The sequence below is a fragment of the Gasterosteus aculeatus genome, chromosome 8, assembly GCF_964276395.1.
Source record: "Gasterosteus aculeatus chromosome 8, fGasAcu3.hap1.1, whole genome shotgun sequence".
NCBI classification, from domain to species: domain Eukaryota; kingdom Metazoa; phylum Chordata; class Actinopteri; order Perciformes; family Gasterosteidae; genus Gasterosteus; species Gasterosteus aculeatus.
Genome location: NC_135695.1, coordinates 9,822,645 through 9,844,554, shown reverse-complemented (window position 1 = coordinate 9,844,554; position 21,910 = coordinate 9,822,645). Strand labels below are relative to the sequence as shown.

The following is a 21,910-nucleotide window of genomic DNA, read 5'->3' as shown; positions in this document are numbered from 1 at the left end:
ATATCGAAGAGCCAATCAGATCTTAGCGGCAAAATGAGTATGGTTGTCGTGACATAAATTACCTGAGCCAATACAGATTGCTTGAGGAGTTTGACCGCAAGGTAACGCACTCAACACGCACTCGCGAAGTTCAACCGGCTTTAGTCAGTTTACTTTCACTCTCACAACACAACGATATATTGAATCACTTGAATCGTGAATTTCTATTTGACCAAGACATTTCGGACACAACGCAGGTGACAGGTGAACGCAAGTAGTTTATTAACAGGCAGCGCGACATCGGTGAGTAATCTACGACTAAAGGTGTTTACATTTTGTTTCTTCTATTGAAAAAAACTACTGTTTAGTGTTGACCGTGATCAACGGGATATCATATTATCGTCCACACGACAAAAAGTCATTTTTAGTGGATTGCCTAAGCCGGAAGCTGAATGTGAGCTGCTTTGTTGTTGCATATTCAACAATCTAGGCAGCGGATCTCCGTCCTCTCCTCAGTTTGAACATCCATTTGCTGTAGAAAGCATTTCACAGCTTCTACTGAGCTCGTGCCATGTTTTTGTGTCTTTTACTCAAAAAAATAAGAGGAAAAATAACCCATAGATTTCCATGGATCATCCACAGCTCTACAGTAATTCAACTAGGGGTTTAATGATCAATTTTTGTCAATAGTGTCCAGTGATACAGTGTAAACAGAAAAAGGAACGTCACAATCTTCAAAAATAAATGATGTATCGCATGACAATTGTATTTGGTTGAACAGCATTAATAACAGGACACAAACGATGCATTATAGAACTTGAGTCACTGTTGTATTAATTGTAGACATGGAGGAGTCCAGTGACTTGTATGACATGCATGAGACGAATGGCTCCCCTCCCTGGGACGACCACGACCATCGGTGCCTGGAGGAGCTGGACAATGTGGAGTGTCTCAGAAGGAAGATCAAATTTTTCTTCATGAACCCCTGTGAGAAGTACCACGCTCGTGGCCGAAAACCATGGAAACTCCTACTGCAAATCATCAAAATTGCCATTATTACTATCCAGGTGAACATCTCAGACATGACCTGAACATATGTTAACTGTGTTGCTTCAATACCCAGATAACAATTGTCATTTCTTCTCGTAACCTTAGTTAGTATCTTTTGGGCTGAGCAACCAGATGGTCGTCAGGTTCAAGGAGGAGAATCTGATGACTTTCAAGCACCTTTTCTTGAAAGATTATGTCAATGGAGGCATGGATATGAATGCTGTTTACAGACAGGCTGATGTTTACGATCACATCGACTACGTCCTTGAACAGGTAACTGTCTTCTAGCTGTGGTTTTACTTTTTCTTGCAACAAACACCAAGAAAGCATCATTTGTACTTTTTTTTTTTTTTTTAATTCAAGCGAGACATTTTTTCTCCTTTTTCCTACGATAAATCATTACTGGAATTTAAGGGCATATTTCATGTGTGACCAAAGAGCTTTGTCATGTCATGGGATTGGACTTTGTTCATGGTTTTTTGAGCATTCATCATTATTGTTTTGTATCTTTGAACTGCATAACTCTGAACCCTGAACGGTTGTAACAAATGTAAATTGTTAATTCCTAGTACGGACATCTGCACAACATCACAGTAGGCAATCACGAATATGAGAAAAATGGTACTTTCTACAACCCCCTGACAGTGTGTCAGGAGTTCTACCGAAACGGTACCATCTACCCGGGCAATGAGACCTTTGAAATTGATGCCCAAGTAAAAACTGGTACGTATGCATGACTGTTTGAGCTGTGAGGAAACATAATACTGAAACCACGTCTAATGCTTTTAGTTGTTGCTTCTCTGTTGTCGACTTTTTTTCCCCTCTTTTGTCGTGGCGTCTAACAGATTGCTTTAACGTTTACCCGATGGATCATCCGTCATTGAGGGAAGCGCTTCCAAATTTCAAATTGCATTTCAAAAGGTTGGCACGTAACGTTTAACCGAAAGTCTTCTCCTCTCTGTTTAATGCAGGATGTGAGACGCCGCAGGTAATGCGTCTGCTCTGTCTTCCAGAATGCTCTCCGTCAAGATCACGTTTGTCCTTAAAGCCATAAATTTACAGACGGTGAGACATCGAGAGCTGCCCGACTGCTACGACTTTACCGTTGTTGTAAGTCTGATGATGATGATGATGATGATGATGATTGGACACATCCGAGCACTTCGCTGTTGCCGTTGGCGTGACAAAAATCCCTTGTGTCTCTGCTCCTTAGCTGTTGGGTTTGACTTTGACTTCAGTCCTTTTTCTTAAACGTGACTAACTCCTGTTAACAGATAACTTTTGACAACCGAGCGCACAGCGGCAGGATGACGGTTGACCTGGAAAGCGATGTAGAGATCAATGAGTGCAGAGACTGGAAAGTAACTGGAGCATGTAAGTTTGCGCAGCGGAATTTAGGATGAACAACGTCTTGCCTCCCGCTCGTGTCCCCGGACTCATTAAGGCGGCTCTCTAAGCTTGAGGCTCCGCCGGAAGTAAAATCTGTTTCAAGACGTTCGTCCTTGTTCTCGGGTGTGAGCCATTTTAATCTCTCTGTTCCCTCAGCTGCTAGAAACATATACCTGACTGTGCTATTTGACTGCTTCATCATCATAACGTGCATCGGCTCGTTTGCCCTCTGCGCTCGCTCAGTGGTCAACGGGATTCATCTGCAGTTGGTAAGTTCATTCAAATGACTCGACACTTTCCGCAAATCCATTCTGAAGGATAGAAGTTACAGGATTGTTCATGCTCACAGTTTAGTTTTAGTTAGTTTGATAATGTTGGTTTAATTTTCACAGGTAGATATCTTTCATAACATTATTTATACTTTTTTTCAGAAGTGTTACAACTTGTGACACATGTTATGAAACCTGTATTATACAATAGCATCACTTTTTTGTGTCTCTTCATGGCATACTAGGCAATGGTTAATTCATATGAAATATGGCTCATATCTTTATGAAAATTAACTATATAGTCACACTGTGAAAAATGCTGGTATAATAACAATTTGTCTCTGAATGAAAGTGGATTATGAAGTGACATAAAATTGAAGTAAAGTACCTAAAATATGGGCTTGGGTGTTAAATACATGTACTGACATTCATTTAATATTCATCATAATTACTTGTATACTTAATAATAAAATCTTCTGTATTTGTTAACAGGAGTACACACTCTACAGCAGAAACCAAGTGCCGTGGTCAGACAAGTTGGAGTTTTTGAATGGTTGGTATATCCTCATCATCGTTAGCGACACATTGACCATCAGTGGCTCCATTCTCAAGATGGAGATCCAGACAAAGGTAATGTGAAAACTGAGATTGATTTATTGTAAGAATATCAGGTCATCCACACTGTATATAGAAGTGATTCCTTCACATTTGTAGGGGTCCACTTTTTCTCTTTTAGGTCCTCACTAGTTATGATGTCTGCAGCATCTTGCTTGGGACTGGTACCATGTTTGTCTGGATCGGGGTCATCCGCTACATGGGCTACTTCAGGAAGTATAATGTAAAATAACACTTTTATGGGCATCACATGCAATCAATACCACATTGTTTACAACAAACAATCCTGTAGAATGCAAAGACACTCACCTTTACCAACTTGTCTCATTCCTGAACAGGGAATTAGCTAAATGTGTGTGGCATTCAGGATAATCTTCTGATATTTTACTCTGTTGTTATCTGTGGCCTTTTTAGATTCTCATACTGACACTAAGGGCCGCTTTCCCGAATGTAATCCGCTTCATCTGCTGTGCTGGAATAATCTACCTGAGTTACTGCTTTTGCGGCTGGGTCGTCCTCGGCCCATATCATGAGAAGGTTTTGTTGAATTTTTCAAATTCTAAATATGGTTCTTCTTATATTAGAAGGAAATTAGTGGTGAAATGTAACAAAGTACCTTTGTTTTAAGTGATATTTCAAGGTACTTGTAATTCATACCATTAGGGTTAGAAATTACAAGCCATACATCATTTATTAATATCAGCACCTTTTCCCAGCTGCAACTTGAAAGTATTTCAGATGAATGCATCATTATGAGTGTTCCACATAACGAGCACTTTCGGTATCATCTACTCGGAAATACTTTTCTTTTACTTGACCATTAACGTCAAGCCTCTCCGACCCCTTTTGTTTTAGTTTCGTACCTTGAACACTGTGTCGGAGTGTCTGTTCTCCCTGATCAACGGAGACGACATGTACCCGACCTTTAACCACATGAAGCAGAAGAGCAGCCTGGTGTGGATCTTCAGCCGGGTCTACCTCTATTCCTTCGTTTCGCTCTTTATCTACATGGTCCTCAGCCTTTTCATCACGATCATCACCGACACCTATGACACCATTAAGGTGACTTTACTAGTTTAATTTTGTACATTATTTTTCCATACCTTGTGTCGATGATTTGTATCTTGGTTAATCAAACTAATTTTAATTTTTTTTGAAGCTATTATAGCAAACCTAACGGTCACTTTTTACCAATAATTTAGCAGCAGCAGCAGAGTGGGACCCCGACATCAGAGCTGCAAAAATTCCTGTCGGGGTGTAACGACCTGCCAAATTCTGGGATGTACAGACTCGACGAGAACAAGGGCTTCTTGAACTGCTGCGTTAGCAGGTACGTCGAATGCAGCCCACACTATTTAATGTGGTAACTTCAACTACTTTGAATGTCTCTTATCAGCACTAATTAAATGCAGGCACAATGTGCCAAAGCATTTTTATATTCTATGTAGTTATTGGCCATAACTAAATCTAAACTCAGCAATTTCCTTTCAGGTGCAGGGAAAGGCTGACTTCAGAGGCTTAGCAGGTGTTTGATATGGGTATATTAAAAAGGGATATAGTTAAAGTATCCCATGCCTCCCATGGAATATTTAACATCATGGCCTTGGTTCTCATTTGATTTAATGTTGGAGCACTTTCAGTGCTGGAAAAAGTTTGAGATTATATAAACCTTTACGACACACAGAACATTTATAAATACTTTTTTATTCCGATATCTAGAGGTTAAAACAGAATGGTTCACTCGAACATTTCAATGTAATTTGGAAAGATCCCAATGTTGTATATTGAAGATAATAAATCAAGGTGGAGTGAGTTTTTTTTTTTTTTTAACATTGTCAAGAGAAGGTTCCAATACAAAAGCTAGAAAATGTCTTACCGCACATCAAAATGTTATTGCAAAAATAAAAATCCCATTTCTGGTCATGGCAATAATACGCATACAGTCTTAAAGTAATATTAGGAGGCAGATACTGTAAATGGCTGAAACAGTCACTGGATGAGGACGTCCATTTCTCCAAAGAAAATCTGATACTTTAAAATCTGAGTTATTGATGGATACATAAATTCAAGAAAAGATGTACTGGTCTTTAATACTTAATGCATTGCAATTTGCCTTATTGCTTGAGAGTCTTCGGTCCATCATGAATCAGTTTGGCTCATGTCCTTTAGTCCAGACAACACAACCCAGTTTATGTGAATGGCTTGATGCAAGCCTCCGGAGTAGGCACAAGCCGCTGGCAGTCTTGGTCCAGGATTGGGGCACCACAAAAAAGGTGATGACTGCAAAGAGTCGGTCAGACATCTTAAAACAAGTCCATACATCAAATACCTAAATTCCTTTGTTTACAGTCACAGAGAGCAGTTTTGTAATGTCTGAGACCTTGCATTGTTGCAATCTTGTATTGGGATTCCAAAAAAAGGAAAAGAAAACACTAAAGGAGATTGTTCACTCGTGGAATCAGTCTGGTTTGGATTGGGTTACGCCAAGAGGGGCCAGGACTCGCTGCTCCTCCATCCTGTTGGACTGCGAACGCACAATGAGACTGAAAAAGTCTTCATCTGGAACGGTTGGTCCTTTACTTTTAGAAGGTGGCGCAGCACACCTCTGATCGTTCAGTCTGGAGCCCTAAAACATTGACAAGAGACGACTGAGTGCATTAATAAGCTGATGCATGCTCAAGAACACAAGGTGGAATGCTTTTACTAAATCAGGTCTCATACTTACATACAGTGTAGATCTGTAAACTAATTACAAAAACTGAATTGCATTCACCAAAAAGAAAAAGCATGTACGACTTCAAAAAATGGATAAGGTCTTCCTCCCCCAAACTATGTAGTTTCTTCCAATTTAAAATATATTTAAACTGTAGAATAAATGCAGAATGCTCGAGTAGCAGGCTATATACTTTAGTTATTTTTCTCACCTGGCACTTGACTAGCATGTCAAAGAAGACATCGTCCCCTTGGGGCTTCTCAGCAGTTGCCTCGAGGCGACTGTACAGGGACTGTGTGTGAGGCGTATCTGTGCTGCAGATCGGGGCTGGGAGAATAAATTGGTATTAGCAACGAAGTAAGTGGCGATCCTGTCGGAAGTGGAAAAAAAACCCTGTCAATATGGCGCTACCTTGTGGCGGGGCTTGACTTGTGCTGGAGGTGGAGGGTGTACAAGGCAGGTTGTAGGTGCTGAGCCGTAAGCCAGGAAAATGGCTCGGGCTGACTCGTTGGTCGTCCAGACGACGGGCCTGGGAGCTGTCCAGCAGCTCCAGGAAATGACCAGGATCCTGCAATGGTGTTTCGCACCCCAAAGTGGCTAGAAACATATGGTACCGATTATGTGGGTGTGATTTGCAACAACTGATGAAGGGTGCGTTACAATTCTGCCTTTTTTGGGCTTTACACTTCTAACCAGCATTTCATTATAATTTTGTAGAAGAAAAATGACCACAGAAGAATTTCAGAGGGATGACATGCCAGCCAAAATGAATGTTAAGAATCATACTCCCCATCAACTCGCTTGTAACAATGACCTTTGCTTCATGACCATTACAAAAGGAGTGCAACAATAGGCTTGTTCGCCTGGAAAGTGGACGAGAGCAGGCGATCAAGTTGGAAAGTTTTTAACTGCCTTCGAGGAATAAACAGCAAGTCAAAGAAACTTAAATCCCATCTGAGCCGACCTGAAGGCCATTTGCATTTTAAATCATACCGGTTTGATTAGTACAGTACCAGTCAAAAGTTTGAGAAAATGTGTCCAAACGTCGGACACAGGCTGTATATCTGTGGAAATGTACATATATCTGCATTGAATGTTTTTTTTTTTTCTGCCTGTAAAATACATGCTGCTCACTTTGCTAAATGTTTTAAATATTTTATCAACAACCAAATAAATTTAGATTTAAAATTTACTTACTTTTATTGCTAAACAAGAAAAAAAACATTTTGAATGAACCATTACAATTCCACAGAAGAAAAACCTAATATTTGTTGTCAAATCTAAGAGCCAATCAGCTCTCTGATCTGGCAACAGTCAAGTGTTTCCCAGCATGCCCTTGGCCATGCACTGCGGCGGTCTGTTCTCTTAAGGTTATTGTTAAACATGTGTTTATGGCATCAGAGGAGGTCATAATCAAGTCGGACACAAATGTAACCAGCATGCACTGTGCTCCTGGTTCCTCTCGAAACGAGCCCCACTGACTATTTGGGGAAAAAAAGAAAGGAAAGGTCCATTAAAGCTGCTTCCCTCTTTGAAGGATGATGCCACACACGTTTTACAATTCACTTCATGGGAAGAAACAGTGAGTGGTTTGTATTCAAATCACAGATTTTGGGTGGATTATTACTTGGAGTCATCTTTGACACAAAAAACACAAAAGGATTGCACAACATGTACTATGTAAAGGAAACATGCTGCATTCACACCATAAGTGACTCGTCACCAGGGCAGGTTCCAAACAGGATTGTTAAATGGCTCGTCTTCAATGAAGAACAAACTTGTAGCCTAATAAGAAAATAACTTTCAAGTACAAATGTCTACTTTTATTAAAAGGCAGAACATTGTAGCATTAAATATGGTGTGAACACAAGGGGCTGACTCACATTTCCTGTCAGCTACAGGTGGGGATGAGGAGGGAGAGGAATGAGCAGTGAGATGGCTCTGGCCATCCAGTAGGGAGCACCTTTGGTCGTCCATTCTGTTGCTCTGGAAACGAGAGAGGAGGTCGAAAAAGCCGTCCTCTGCAATAGTGTCCCGTGATCCAAGCTAAAGTGTTAGAAGACAAAACAAATAGACTTGACATTAGAACAAGGCTTCAGATTATTAATTCTAAACCAGCCAGCTGGCGGGCATTTATGGAAAACAATCAAATACAGGAATGAAAGGGTTAACTGCATGAACCTACTGACTCACGTCAAAATCCTGTTTAAAGAGGCAACCAACCAACCAAAAATTCAATTCAATTTTCTAACATTGTAGAAAATTACCCTAATTATTCATCAAACCAGATATCAGATGTATCTGTGCATTCCTCCTACATTCTCAGTGCTGTAATCCTTGTGGGAAAATTGAGGGGTTTTTTTAAAGTGTAGAACGTCAGACTTTAATAGTTATCATTTTGCAAAACAGGCTTGCACTACAAAATTCAATTTGTGGGCTGTATGCTACACAAGTAGCGTAGTAGCGTAGTAGTACACAAGATAATTTGATAACCAATGTTTCCTGTATAGTTGTAATATACAAGTTTATACTTTTGTATTTATGATGAAAAAACGCATAAATAGTGTTTGAACACAGGGCGGGACTTTTAAAACACCACTGGATGGTTTGACACAAAAAGGCATTTTCATTAACTATCAATTTAATCACCGTAGCTTTTTTTCTATAAATTGTTGACTGATGTTTTGGAACATATTATTTAGAAAGTTTTCCTCACACTGTGTGTGGGGAAAACATTTAGTGCATTTAGAAGTACCTGAGGAGACCCTGGTGCTTCCAGCTTAGGAGCCGAGTGCTCGGTACACTTTTCATGCTGATCTTTAGGAGACGATTTGGGGTTCTTCTGCTTTTTGCTTTTCAGCCGATGGAAGAGGAAGAGCTTTGTAGAAGACTTGATGGTGTTGTTTTTTGAGGAGCCAGGAAATACGTCTTCTTCCCAGTCCTGTACATCCAAAGTGAGATTGAATTTTAATTGAACATCACAGACAGATTCATGTCTGAGGTTCAACCCACTACGAGTTGTATGAACGGGATCTCGGGGAAAATGAATACGAATTTTACATGACAAAGAACAAAAGCTCTCCTGTTGGCCCACATGTTCCAGGCTGACTTTATTAATACTATTGCTAAACACCACATTCAGCAAAATTGCACCCTCCACTTTAGTGCACAACAGCAGGTAAATTTGTAATTTCTATATTTCTTCTACATTTGAAGTTCCTTGAAGAGTAATTTCATACATACTGGATGTGCAGATGAATTCCCAGTTTGATTTGTGTCAGGACATTGATTATTTCCCAGGTTCTCTGCACAGCCTCCTACCCTTACTGAAGGCTTGACCCCTGAAGAAAAAAAAGAAACAACAAACACTTAACATTTGTACAGTACACATGTGAGGGCATCCATGACACTACGTATTAGGTCAAAAATCCCACAGAATACCGTAAACAAAGACTGACAATAAAAAAGTTACCAGTTTCTGTCAATCATGGCTCGTAGAACACCGATTCAGTTGTAATGGCACATTACCCGAGAATGAATTTGGAGGGAAGCCAGCGGGCAGAGAAGAGCTATTCGTGTTGGCATTGCGGAAGCTGTTGGAGTGAAAGCTGGACTTGAGGCCTACGACCACCCGTAGGTCAGACAGGTTCATCCTGGCTGTCTCCTCGGCACTTCGGTCTCCAGTCTGAAACATCAAAGCCAACGTAAGCATTCAACCACAAAACAAATAGTGAATAAACTCTTGTTATGTAATTCTTTATTTGTCCCTAAAAAGATCCTTGGAATACACACGCATTTAACGGAAAAGCTATGATTCCCTGCTTTTCACCAGGCAACCCCTAGAGGGGGGTGTGGCCTGATTGCAGCTACTGATTGCACCCTGAGGGAGTAGGTAAACCGTAAACAGTCACCTCTTTGGCAATTTCTAGATGCTTCTCTGCAAAGTACATGGCTTGCTGATGATTCCCCAGGGCGGTGTGGGCATTTCCTAGACTCCAGTATGCTCGTCCTTCGCCGACTCTGCAGTAAGACAGAGAGGGAAACAGGCTCATCAACTTCAGTTGAGATTGCGCAATATGGGGCAGGGCATATAATACAACTTTTGTGCAGTACAATCGCCAAAAACCTGAGTAGATGCAGGTGGAAAGACCACATTTTAAGAAAATTAAATCTCACTTATGGGCACATTTCACGGAGGGTGCAAACATACGGAATATGCATGTTTCTACTTAAGGGAAGAATAAAAGGGACATTACAAAACCAATAATCACAGAATTGAAACGACTCCCTCATATTACATTTATACATTTTACAGAGCGTAAATGACAAAGTAGCTGTACAAGTTTATATTACCAGAAATATTGTTTCCTTTTCCTCAGACTTTTTTTCCTCAGAAGATAGAGGTATTCCCAACATAAGAATAACAACATTGCTTTGTTAGCGGGGTGTAAAAGAGGAAATATCTATACACACTGACCTCATCTGTATGGTGAAGAAAAAAAAAAAACGTTCAACTGAGTTTCCATAAGGACACATTTTTTGGTAGGAATAGTACTAGTAGTAGTTAGTTCATGAGAAGCCAATTTGACATAATCTAGAAAAGAGTGCTTTAAAAAAAAAATCCCTTGCATCTTTTTTGGTAACTCATTTCTGTGTGACTTTCTCTGCTTTTCGGTGTGCTGCAGCTTAACTTTTCCTTCATGGCTGTTGGCAGTAACAACCAAATTTTGGCCAGTTCAGAGGCCACCCACATTCAAACTGTACATTTGCATTATACTTCAAAGGCAGTTTGGCAGAACGCAAACAACAACTGTCTTTTATTGCCAATACCTGTCATTGAGGTCCTGAGCAATGACCAGATGTTTGAGGTGGTAGTCAATGGCTCTCTCATAGTCCTGCAGTAGTGTGTAGGTGTTGCCCAGACTGTAACAGGCCTGGGCCTCCACAGCTTTGTCCTTCAAAAGCCTGGCCAGCTGCAGAGTCCTCCTGAGGGCGAAACCAAAGAGGAGGAAAGCTGTCAAAAGAATGTCTAGGGTGGGGCAGGAGAATGATAGTTATCTGCTACTTTCTTTGTGCAATTTTCCAAAGTATTCTATAAATCAAGAAAATATTGGATTAAAACATGGGAATGGCATCAACTGCAGCCTCTGAACAACTCCATGTGTGTACACGTCTGTGGTGATTATAAATCCCTGAATTGTAGATGGGCAAACAGGGGAAACACTGCATCAACCTGCCAGTGATTCATTTCCAGTATTTGTCTGCAACTTCCATCGTGAAGATGCATTTTATTTTTTCACCTTTTACTCTTCATTTTTGTGTTCATACGAGACTCATTTTCTCATTGAATGGGAAAATGTGTCCAAACATTTGAGTGGTACATGTTGAATAGAAGGACAGAAAATAATAAAAACAAAAAGCCTTTCAGGACCAGGACTTTACTCGAATAAAGCATGTTGCAGACATTACAGCAAGACATACAGAGACATTTGCCAAAGACCACCATGATGCGAGAAAGGCCTTCAGCCTCCTTTACTCACTTGTAATGACCAGCCGCCACTTCAAACTGGCTGAGGAATATGTGAGCATTGCCAAGGTTACAGTGGGCTCTCCTCTCAGCAGACTTATCCCCAAACTCTTTGGCGATGAGCAGCCGCTGCCAAAAAAACAGTGCATGTTACTCAGATTACAAGTAAACATGGACAAAATCAAGACGGACACTTCGTTCACAATCCTGACATGGAAGGAAACAAAAAGGTGTGTGGATCAGAACGTCTACTTCCTCTTAATAGGAACAGTGTGTAGCATGTTGTGGGATTCATTATCAGAAAGGGAGTATAATAAACAATTCATTATCGCTCCGCCGCGTGCGTCTCCTTTGCTCCCTCAGAGGCTGAACTCCTCCAAACACACCCAGACCCACCTACAAACCCCCATAGGTTTCTTCCTGTAAACCCGTTTGCCGGCTGAGATAAAGCCTGCCAGCAGAAGCCGCAGGCAGAGGGAGGAATGCCTGATACAATCAGATATCAGTGTTCTTCGTTATTGACGGTCATCATTTCCAGTTCCAATCAGGAACAATATTTGTTTTGACATTTTAGATGCGTTTTCAGTTATTTTAATGGCTTCTACATGGACTTTGCTGCAAACATATTCGAAAATAAAATAAAAACATCGTAAATGACAAGTGTATATTTTGTTTTGGAAATGTGACATGTTTTTAAAAGCAGTGATTTAGTCATGAAGAACAGAGGTATTGATAAAATCAGTAATACAAGTCCTAGAGATACTTTTCCTTATCTGAATGCCTCCCTAGTTCTTTGATACGCTTTGGAAATGATATTGCTTGCAATCCTCAAAACTAGATGCTAGAAGTAATTGTCACATTATCAACTAACATAACTTGCCTTTAAAAATACAAGAAATTAAGCATATTTAAAGCCGGTGATGTGCAGAAGACACTGACGCACACGTTTGCTACCTACCTTTTCGTGTGCAGCTGCAGCATTTTCAAAGTCCCCCAGAAGATAGTAAGTGTTGCCAAGGTTACCATGGGTACGACCTTGGGCTGCTCGATCGCCGAGGTCCTTCACCAAGCACAGGTTTGCTCTTTATAGAAAGATAACATCAAAGAAACACATTCAGGCTTTTTTCACAAGAAACAAAAAAAACATTTGGTACCAACTCACTCGTAGTACTGTGCAGCTTTCCTCAGGGCGATCTTGGCCTCCTCCGGGAAATCTCCTGGCTCGGCTCCACTCCAGCAGATGCTCTTGCCATTGGCGTGGTAAACGTTTCCGAAATTATATAGCGCTCGAGCCTGCCCAACCTACAGCACGCACACCAAACGGAAACAGGAGTGACCAGGGCAATAATTATATACTTAAAATACACTGACACCAGACATGCTTGTGTTTGCACGCGGGCTGGCAAACTATTCTAGTTGCTGCGCCGACGCCTCGCCGTCATCGCGCATGCAAAAACTATTCTGTAGCTGCTGAGCGAGTCATGCGGTATTGATTGGAAACGATTTCTGATCCAGTCATTCTAAATCAAAGCAAATGGGCTTTTAGCCATTGACTGAACTTTTCAATCATTCATTCATCCATCGTTCATTAAGAGAACGAGGCTAAAGAGAACTATTTTAGCTTCAACCAAGTAACTTCCTCATTGTAGTTTTACTGACCCACCTTGTCATACGTGGCTCTGGTGATATCCAAATGTCTTTGGCAACAAACTACTGCTTCATCGTACCGTCCCAATAGCTTCAATGTGTTCCCAAGATTACCACTGGCTTTCGCCTCACCAGGTTCATCTCCAATTGTTCTAGGAGTTCAAACGAGAATTAAAAAAATAAATAAACATGTGTAAATTACTAGACTGGAAGATTAATGAATTACTGAAATGTACAAGTCGAGACAGGCGAGAAAGTAATTTACACTTGCAAGCAGTGGAGATCAGAACTTACATTCATGAAGGGGCAGATGGGTTAACATTTAACCCAATCAATTAATGTTAAATAAAATGGTTTAGTATTGTTAAGAATATATTTGAAGAGAGTTTAATTATAAAAAACCCACGTTGGACCTCTGTAAAACCATTTTGCACACGGTCGAATATTAGAAATTAGCAGGAAACCCAGGTATTTCTCAAGGTGATACAATCCATATGAAAAATGGTCCGAAAAGGAGGATATGGATTTAAAACAATTATTAAGGATGTGAGAGGCTTTACCTCGTAAGTGTGAGGTCATGGCGGTGGTACTCCAGGGCTTTGTGGTACTCTTGAAGGTGAAAGTAGGCATTTCCCAGCTGGCTGTAGATGGCACTAAGTATCTGAAGGTCCTCTGTTCCAACCTGGATGGCAGACTCAAAGAAGGACACACCGGCACGATAGTCACCAGACTTACAGAGCCGCTCCCCTTCCAGAGCCAGGTCCAGACACGAGTTCTCCATCCTGCAAGAAGAGGCCTTTCTGTGAGATGCAAATGGGAACTATATGAACTTTTTTATCCCCCAACTTCACTGTAGTCCACCCAGACGGCTCGCCACATTCATCACTTTGAACGTAGAGAAAAATATGGGCCAAAAAAGTTTGAATACCATTATCAATTCTAATGTCAAAATGAACTAGACTTCTTGAAAAAGGTCCTTCACCAATGATCATATTCAGTACGGATTAACCTGCCTCTTGTTTTGAGGTAATGAACAAAATGTACTATTGTAAGACAGACAATAATCCCATTCCAGAAGCTGAAACTAGAGTGTTGACCATTGGCGCTTGGACCAAATTTAACTTCAAAAAAAAGTTTGAAAAGAATGAAATACTCTTTTAAGCTCGGGATGCTCAAGAACAGCACAGTCACAATTCTTTCTCGTAGCATCTCTCCAGCTCAATATAATGGGAGATAAGGAGCTGAAACTTTTACAAAGGACATAGCTGCAATAACCATCTTTCAATTACAATTAAAAATGTATATGCATGGACCTTCGCTGCGGTCGCACGAGTGGTTCCAAGAAATCATCCCTACATGAACATTTGATACTTCATCACATCGAGAGATTACCGCAGTCTGAAACAAAAAGGGCTGAAATTATAAACCATTATTTTAATTATCAGTTTACGTTTACTCAATAAAATAAGTATAAAATGAAATTGTTTGATTTGTGTCATCAACAGTCGAGACCTCACAGATATTCAATAACACTGTACATGACATTAATGATTACATCGACATCAACAAGAAAGTCCTCAACCCTCTCAATAGAATTAATAATAGATATCCTGACTGTTTGGCGACTCGGTCTGGGATGATGACTACTACTCTCCACACCCTTCCTAAAAAAACAAGGTCATCCGTTTCCAGCAACATCAAACTGCCAGCATAAAAAAAATAAAAAGAGACAGGATTATATCATAAAGTTGTAAAACAAACAAGTCATGCATGGGTGCACAGGACTTCCAGCGTTCATTTCATTTGAAGGATGCAGTCTCAAGAGGCCGGTCTACAAGCGGTAAGCATACAGAGATAAAATAAACTAAGAAACATTTTTTGATATAATTAGATTTAAATATAAATAATTGGCAGAATTGGGTTTAAGTTTAAAAGGAAGAGGTACATCATTCGACAAGCAGGGCTTAGACATGGCTCTCCTTTCAAGTTAACTTTGGAGCCCCCGTGATGGGGCCAAAACGAGGGCTCCAAGTCAGACAGGACGTCCTGCCTGTCCGTCTCCTGACCCACCAGCAAAATGCTTCAGGAAATCAATGGTCACTGCCGGGGTTCAGGGCTACCGCTCCAAACCAACACGACAGACTACGTTGAATCTACTGCACGGCTCCTTTATTTATCATCTTGTCCACTCAATGTATTAATGAACTATTTCTGGATTCAATATTAGTCACACATTTGAGTTTAATGTTACTGCTTGTTTAATTGTAGCATCATTCCTACTCACCAGTATAAACTGTAATACTTGCGAAAAAATGAGTTTTTAAAAAATATGTTTGCTATGATAGTTTTCCGTGGCATGTTGTAACAATTGGGGCTAATCAACCAATTTGTATGATTAAAAAAAAAGCTATAACATAGATGCATGACCTTTCACTGTCTGGATTAGCGTGCTCCCTGACGTCTAACGCTCGGTGCCCACGTACCTGTTGCCTCTTCCCATTCTGATGCACCGTAGACAGTTTGACACGACGGACATTTCACGGTTCCCGATCACTCCCTCGGGCGAACACGGCTCCCTCAGCACGACACAGTTGACCTTGTCTTCCCTCACGTGCACACACATAACGCACACGGCCACTGTGTCCTAATTTCATTTAAATAAAAGAAAACACGGCTCCCGTGGATCTGCCGCCCTCCTTCAGAGCCGTCTGCTAACCCGGAGCAACACAAAAAGGACTTAATCCGCTCAGCGTCCACATTAACCTTAAAAGGTCAGGAGCAGGGGCTGGAAACCTTTTGTTTAAGCGAGCGCAGATTAACACCAGATTTTTACCAAGCGGAAAACTACAACAGGAGGATGCTTTAGCTGATTAGCGTACTTGTCCATGAGATAGCCACTGCTAACTTGCTATCTAAGCCACCTGATGGCCTGTGTCAGGTCCAATTAGGCCGGATCTAAGGGGTAATTATAGACACTTTAAGTGGCCCCAGTGAACCCTAAGGCTATTTGCTCGACACGCCAAGAAATAATCATTCCACGGCGGGAAGCACGGATGGATATTTTACTGCAGATCAGTCTGCTGAAAATAATGTTACATGAATTTAAATGAGATGCATTACTTGTTGTTGAATTTCTAAATTCTCAATGACTAGTTGCACACCAAAGGCCAACAATCCCTCCAAAGCTTCCAGTAACTCACCACCAATGTGCCCTCTAGGGGAAGAAACAACATGGCGCCCAAGCGCTGGAAAACTCGGGTCCTATTTAAGCTGCCAAAAACTACATTTTAAGACACATCATGATAGCATTATTATTTACCTCAGCCCAATTAAAGCCACATTACAAATGACTTACTACAAAATAGTACGGAATGACCTTGAAACATCGTTGAACCTCTGTTGACAGCTGGATCAAATCGAGCGGATGTACGGATCGGGTGCCGACAGACCGGTTGTTGTTGTTGTTGTTGTTGTTGTTGTTCCCGTGTAGCTTTAGTTAACTGATAAATGATACAATTATGCGTTAAAGGATTGCTGCATTGACTTGCCTACCTGCTGTTGTGGAATATTTCAATAAAACTAGTTCGGGAGAAGAGAATGATTTGTGATTTGAGTCTTGATGAATGATCAAAGTTGTAAAAGTCAATTTATTGCTTGCAAGCAGGAGGTCAAATGCACAAGCACGTATTACAGTGCTCTGTGGAGATGGCGTCTACGAGCAGTCAAAACGCCAAGCTTTTATACACAGACTAAGGTCATCTTCAGTGGCAGGTGGCCCGCAGCGGCGCCGGATCCGAACCACTAGACCATATAGAGAGATGGCAGATATAAAACTTGCGAACCAAGTGAGATATGGAACTAGGTTATGCAACTTGCATCGATACATGTTGAACCAGATTATGGCCCTTAGAAAGCAGGTGAGACACCTCGAGTGAAAGATGGACACCTTTTCCGAGCCTTTGTTTGCAAGCAGGTTGACTCGCTCTCCTTTCTTCAGACACGGCTGCAAATAGAATTATGCTTTCCACATGTTAAACTTCAATACAGATAATTATCACTCCTTTAGCATAAGACTATGTTAGAACATAGTTTACCATTTGACTGCAAATCCCTGAACCAGCATGAAATCGAATAATCAAGATGAAATTGAGAACTCAGAGCACCCGTAAAGCAACTGGACTCCTGTGCCGTTAAAACTAGACGAGCAGGTATCTGGTAATCGGATTGCTTTCAGCAGTGGGCACCGATGAGCCTGCAGGTTATTGACACAGAGAGGAATTCAGCTTGAGGGAAAATGTGGCGGTGGCCGCCGACTTGACACGGCTTGCGTGTATGACTAACATTACAAAGGGTGATGCAACATATCGGCTACAATACGACAACAACAAGGCCTGCAATCGGCCGCATATTCTCACAACTGTTTGTCAGAACATGAAATATTTAAATGAGGGTAAGTAAGGACCTCCTGTGGTCGGATCTGCACCCTTCATCGGTTTGCAATAAGGAGTCATGTTACGGCCACGTGAAAACATCTATAAGCACGAACACAAATCTGTAAATATATCTGAACGAATTAACAGACAGATGAGTGATTATTATGAAGTCATTATTACGCATAAACAAAATAAAGTAATACTTTTTAAAATCCATTCCATGATTATTCAAAACTCACTAAACTGCCATTATTCGTGCCATTAGAATTGATTATCAAAATAGTTTCCAAATTCTTTTTACAGATTGACTAAATGATGAATTGACTAATAGTTTCAGCTCCAGTCCATATAGAATATTATCAGGTAACACAATAATTAAAGATAAACCATTCAAGCTTTTTATCCCAGTTTGAAGCACATGAATATATGCAACTTTCTTACATATAATATCGAGCTGGATATTTGAAAAATATCACTTTGCAATAATCTTACGGTCAAAAAAGAACATAAATGAGGGTTACATTTAATTTGACACTAAATACGCAGCATACCTCTGGCGGACGTGAAGTAAATGCTCCCTGTCCTGCAAATAGCGCACAGAAAGGCCGCCATACATGACCGTCAGCCAGGAGGTCCCAACCAGAGCCGGACTCAACCACATAACGGATCCCTCGCAACTGTCGAGCTACTGGCGGCATGAAAAAAAAAACCTTGAGATTGACAAGCAGTTGTCTTCCAGGAAGGCTGAATAGTGTCGAGCGTGGTTTGCAAAAGACAGCGCAGGACTTCAGCAGTCAGACACAATACGATCGTTGTCACGCCGCTTATCGTGAAACTAGAGCTGGGAAGCAGAAGATAACGCTCACTGAACACCTGAAACACTTTTTGAAGACCCAATTACTGTAGAAAGTGATTAAAAAAAAAACAATCATTAGTTGGAGCCCTTGTCAAGTCACAGCCTATAAAGAGGCAGCACTGGCACATTGCCCCTCATGTTTAAGATATTTTTAGATATATAAATAAAGTAAAACAAGCAAACTTTGTGTCGAATAGAACATACATTTTGCTTTAGGGGGAGCTTCCTGTGACAGATTTGCAGCCTCCACTACCAAAAAAAAATCCATCCATCCAAAAATCCATGTATCTAATAGGGCTCTTTTTTATCATTAAGGTCGACAAGAGCACATGGCAAACACAGCAGACTTATTGAATGAACTGGTGACTAAATGGCTCACATTTTCAGAATACAAAAAGCAGCAGAAGTTTGGATCAAAAAGTGACCAACGCAGAGCCTCCTGTTCCTTCCGTCATCAGCGCAATCAGCTCATGAGGCTCAGCTGTGCGGCGTGGTTCTCGTTTTGGTTTGTAGTCCTCGTTGGATCAACGGGGACGGAATGTTCCTACATTGAGTTTGTGACATCATCCATTTGAGAAATCATTGGCTACAACGGAGAATTCTAGAGATTATTCTCCATTTCACCTGACACCGCCCGTTACTGCACAGAGATAATCTACTGCACATAACCAGATGCTACGGAAGACACCAAATTCATATTCGCACCACTATGGTCTGCTGCAGAGACGGCTCAATGGATAGAAGACAACCAGAGAAACGTCTCTACAAAGTAGATCACCTGAAAAGGGATCTTCCTCGTGCTAAAGACGAGATCCGAAGTCCGACAATGCAGCTCAGCGACCTGGAGGAATTTAAGAAACCCTGATTGAAAAGGAAGAGTTTTTGCAACAGCTGAAAATAGAAGACAGCCAAAAGACCAATCAGCAAACACGAAGTATGATGTTCCAGAGCAGAAGTTCAAAAAAAGAGCAAAATATATTAGTGGTTGCCGGTCAGCTGAGGACAGAGTGTGCATATTTGTGTGTGTGGGAGATTAACAGGTCAATATGGAAACATGCTGTGGACCGACACAAGTTGGGGCCAGATGTGACACAGTTCTGATCCTGATCTTGATATTTGAACATTATAGAGGCCAGAAGAACATGAGATTCGCAAATCATGCGCTTATTGTTTTGAGCTTTTCTTTAGCTGTCCTGGTGTTTTCCTTCAGAGTGGCTTGAATGAGTCCTTTATCCTATGACATCATTCGCTGACTGACGCATTTTTCAGGCTGAATGCGGCACTTTGTTGAATCATCCTGTAAACTCCAGACGACGTAACGTGCGCAAACACCCCGCAGGTGCAGCACTTTCGGATGCATCATCCACAACGTCTGTGAGAAACACACTGTGGTCAAAAGTCATCCCGCTCTTTGTAATGTCTTTCAAATGATAACGTGACTATTTGACCGGCCCGCATGTTTCCTGTGTAGTTTGAAATGGGGTTTTTAGTTCGCTCTCAGGGTAAAGTAAGGTGTCATGTGCCGGCATATGGTTAAAAAAAAAAAGGCAGTGTCAAACTGCCGATTGCACTGAAAAAAAATTCAAAATAAGAAAGAAATGTCAACAACACTTGAAGCCATGAAGCATTGTGCAATAGCTTCTCCAAAAATCAAGAAACACTGAAGGACCAATTTAGCAACAAAGAAAGGAACTGAGATCTTTCTTTGTGTGGCAAGACTGTTGCCAGTCACAAGTTCATTTGGAAGTTTAAATCTTCATTAACAGGAAGAATCCAACCTAGAGTGTGCAGGCCAGCCATAGGAGTCACGTTCTGTTTGGTACTCCACTCATTTTGCAAATGGTCAAGTACAATTCAGTGTCTGTCCAGCTACCACTTTATGAAAGCTGTTCCTATGACTTTCTTTAGCAGGAGATGTTCTCGTCACTTGAGTGGAAAGCATCAGTTGAAAAGCAGTGCAGGTAAAAAAAAAAAAAATTGTTGGATGCTCCGTTTCACTAGGAAAATACCCAAACGACCCCTGTCCAATTAAGGGATGCTCTCTGGAGTGCAAAACATATTTTATTTTGAAGAAAAAGTTAAATGTAAAAAAAAAATCCTGAAGGCTGTATTCTAATAACATCCTTTGGAGAATAACGTGCTTGATCAATAAATGAAAGCTGGATATACACATATGAATACAAAAGTACTGACAAGCTACATGGTCACTTTAATGAGAATATATTTAATAAGGTTTGGTCTTCGTTCCGTTTCTTGGTTACAGGAAATATACGGACTTGCACACTAGTCGTGCCCCATGGTGACACATCCTGTGCGACCGTTTAAAGAAAACGTTACACCGGGAAGCCAAAATGAGTCAGAACATGTCATCACATGCTCTCCAGACCCGTCACACGGCAGACAGACAGGTTAACGTCACCGAACCACGGCGGGGAGACGTCTCAGTCCGTTAGTACAACTATGCGAGCCGGTGAGGACGTAGAGAAAGGCCACGCGGTGAGTAAAGCGAGTTTACGCTCTGCGCTTTAACCGCAACATGACTGACACCACACACGAAAACAAACACACACACACACACACACACACACACACACACACACACACACACACACACACACACACACACACACACACACACACACACACACACACACACACACACACACACACACAAACAAAACAAACAGATAAAAGTTTTCAGTTTTTCCCTTAACGTGAACTTAACGTTACCTCAAGTTGAAGTACGCGAATACTCCACAAACATGCCCTCCGCTTGGGCGAATACTTCCACCGGGGGTCTTCTTCAGTGGCCGTTGCGCCGCGGTGTTTAAAGCGCTCGCTGCCTCCGCACTCCGCAGCCTCGCGACGCAGACGTTGAACAAGCCCCTCCTCGCGCGGAGATCTGCCTCCAATTAGCGGTCCGCGTTTGCTGCCTTCACGGTCCGTTGGAAATGTTGGCATCACGGTTAGAACAGAATTTTAGGTCTGCCCTGCCCCCTGTCGCACACAGTGGTTGCGTGTTTCCGTACTAACATATAGGTTACAGGTCAAATGTTTAATATATTTACAAATATGTATATACATATATGTATACATATATGTATGACGTTTTATATTCTAAACGTCATGTTCATTTATTGTAAATCCTCCTCCTTACTCCTTACTTACTTACTCCTCATTACTGTTAATTTGTATTATTAATTTAATCAATGTTTTTTTGCCAGTCTGGGGCTATGTAAAAAAACTGTGTATTATCTCGTCAGGAGTTTTGGATAAAAGTGTGGATTTGTGAATGGATTGTGAACAACAGTGCCACAGCCTTTACCTTTGTTTCGAAGTCTTTTTCACTCTTGTTTCGATGCACCTTTTCCTCTTTGTTCAAACTGTGTTCGATGCTGTTCCCAAAAGATTTTCCACTGTCCTTTAAATGAA

At 41.1% G+C, this 21,910-nt stretch overlaps 2 protein-coding genes across 7 annotated transcripts; one reads left to right on the top strand and one right to left on the bottom strand.

The window, feature by feature from the left end:
- The first annotated feature begins 11 nt into the window (after positions 1–11).
- mcoln3b (mucolipin TRP cation channel 3b) lies at positions 12–5,330 on the top strand. 5 transcript variants are annotated; one of them, XM_078108105.1, is made up of 15 exons: positions 75–101; positions 237–282; positions 823–1,046; positions 1,135–1,302; positions 1,599–1,752; positions 1,875–1,950; positions 2,043–2,139; positions 2,304–2,403; positions 2,575–2,687; positions 3,180–3,317; positions 3,424–3,525; positions 3,717–3,839; positions 4,158–4,364; positions 4,505–4,632; positions 4,794–5,330. In XM_078108105.1, the coding sequence occupies exons 3-15, from the start codon at positions 825–827 to the stop codon at positions 4,822–4,824; spliced, it is 1,659 nt and encodes a 552-aa protein (XP_077964231.1). In that variant the 5' UTR covers positions 75–101; positions 237–282; positions 823–824; the 3' UTR covers positions 4,825–5,330. The 5 variants fall into 5 exon arrangements, with proteins under 5 accessions (XP_040040787.2, XP_077964231.1, XP_040040788.2 ...); XM_040184853.2 differs by lacking the exon at positions 237–282 and having other exon boundaries at positions 12–101; positions 4,794–5,114; XM_040184854.2 differs by lacking the exon at positions 75–101 and having other exon boundaries at positions 110–282; positions 4,508–4,632; positions 4,794–5,114.
- LOC120824199 (G-protein-signaling modulator 2) lies at positions 4,991–21,390 on the bottom strand. Of its 2 annotated transcripts, none has more exons than XM_040184849.2 (15): positions 21,209–21,390; positions 13,750–13,971; positions 13,206–13,341; positions 12,705–12,844; positions 12,501–12,624; positions 11,556–11,671; positions 10,846–11,001; positions 9,927–10,035; positions 9,544–9,700; positions 9,259–9,356; positions 8,771–8,956; positions 7,899–8,061; positions 6,427–6,612; positions 6,227–6,342; positions 4,991–5,928 (listed from the first exon to the last, which is right to left on the bottom strand). In XM_040184849.2, exons 2-15 carry the CDS (start codon positions 13,968–13,970, stop codon positions 5,761–5,763), a joined length of 2,076 nt encoding a protein of 691 aa, XP_040040783.2. In that variant the 5' UTR covers position 13,971; positions 21,209–21,390; the 3' UTR covers positions 4,991–5,760. The 2 variants fall into 2 exon arrangements, with proteins under 2 accessions (XP_040040783.2, XP_040040784.2); XM_040184850.2 differs by lacking the exon at positions 21,209–21,390 and adding an exon at positions 15,673–16,096.
- Between the last annotated feature and the right edge of the window lie 520 nt (positions 21,391–21,910).

What these genes read in the sequence shown, in the direction of transcription:
- mcoln3b (XM_078108105.1), top strand. Translation starts at nt 825, where the DNA reads ATGGAGGAGTCCAGTGACTTGTATGACATGCATGAGACGAATGGCTCC. An exon ending in TTGCCATTATTACTATCCAG is followed by an intron (nt 1,047 to 1,134) that starts GTGAACATCTCA and finishes TCGTAACCTTAG; the next exon opens with TTAGTATCTTTTGGGCTGAG. An exon ending in GCTACGACTTTACCGTTGTT is followed by an intron (nt 2,140 to 2,303) that starts GTAAGTCTGATG and finishes TCCTGTTAACAG; the next exon opens with ATAACTTTTGACAACCGAGC.
- LOC120824199 (XM_040184850.2), bottom strand. Translation starts at nt 15,812, where the DNA reads ATGTGTGTGCACGTGAGGGAAGACAAGGTCAACTGTGTCGTGCTGAGG. An exon ending in AGAATGGGAAGAGGCAACAG is followed by an intron (nt 13,972 to 15,672) that starts GTACGTGGGCAC and finishes CTCTTCTTGCAG; the next exon opens with GATGGAGAACTCGTGTCTGG. An exon ending in GTGGCGGCTGGTCATTACAA is followed by an intron (nt 11,002 to 11,555) that starts GTGAGTAAAGGA and finishes TTTCGCCCTCAG; the next exon opens with GAGGACTCTGCAGCTGGCCA.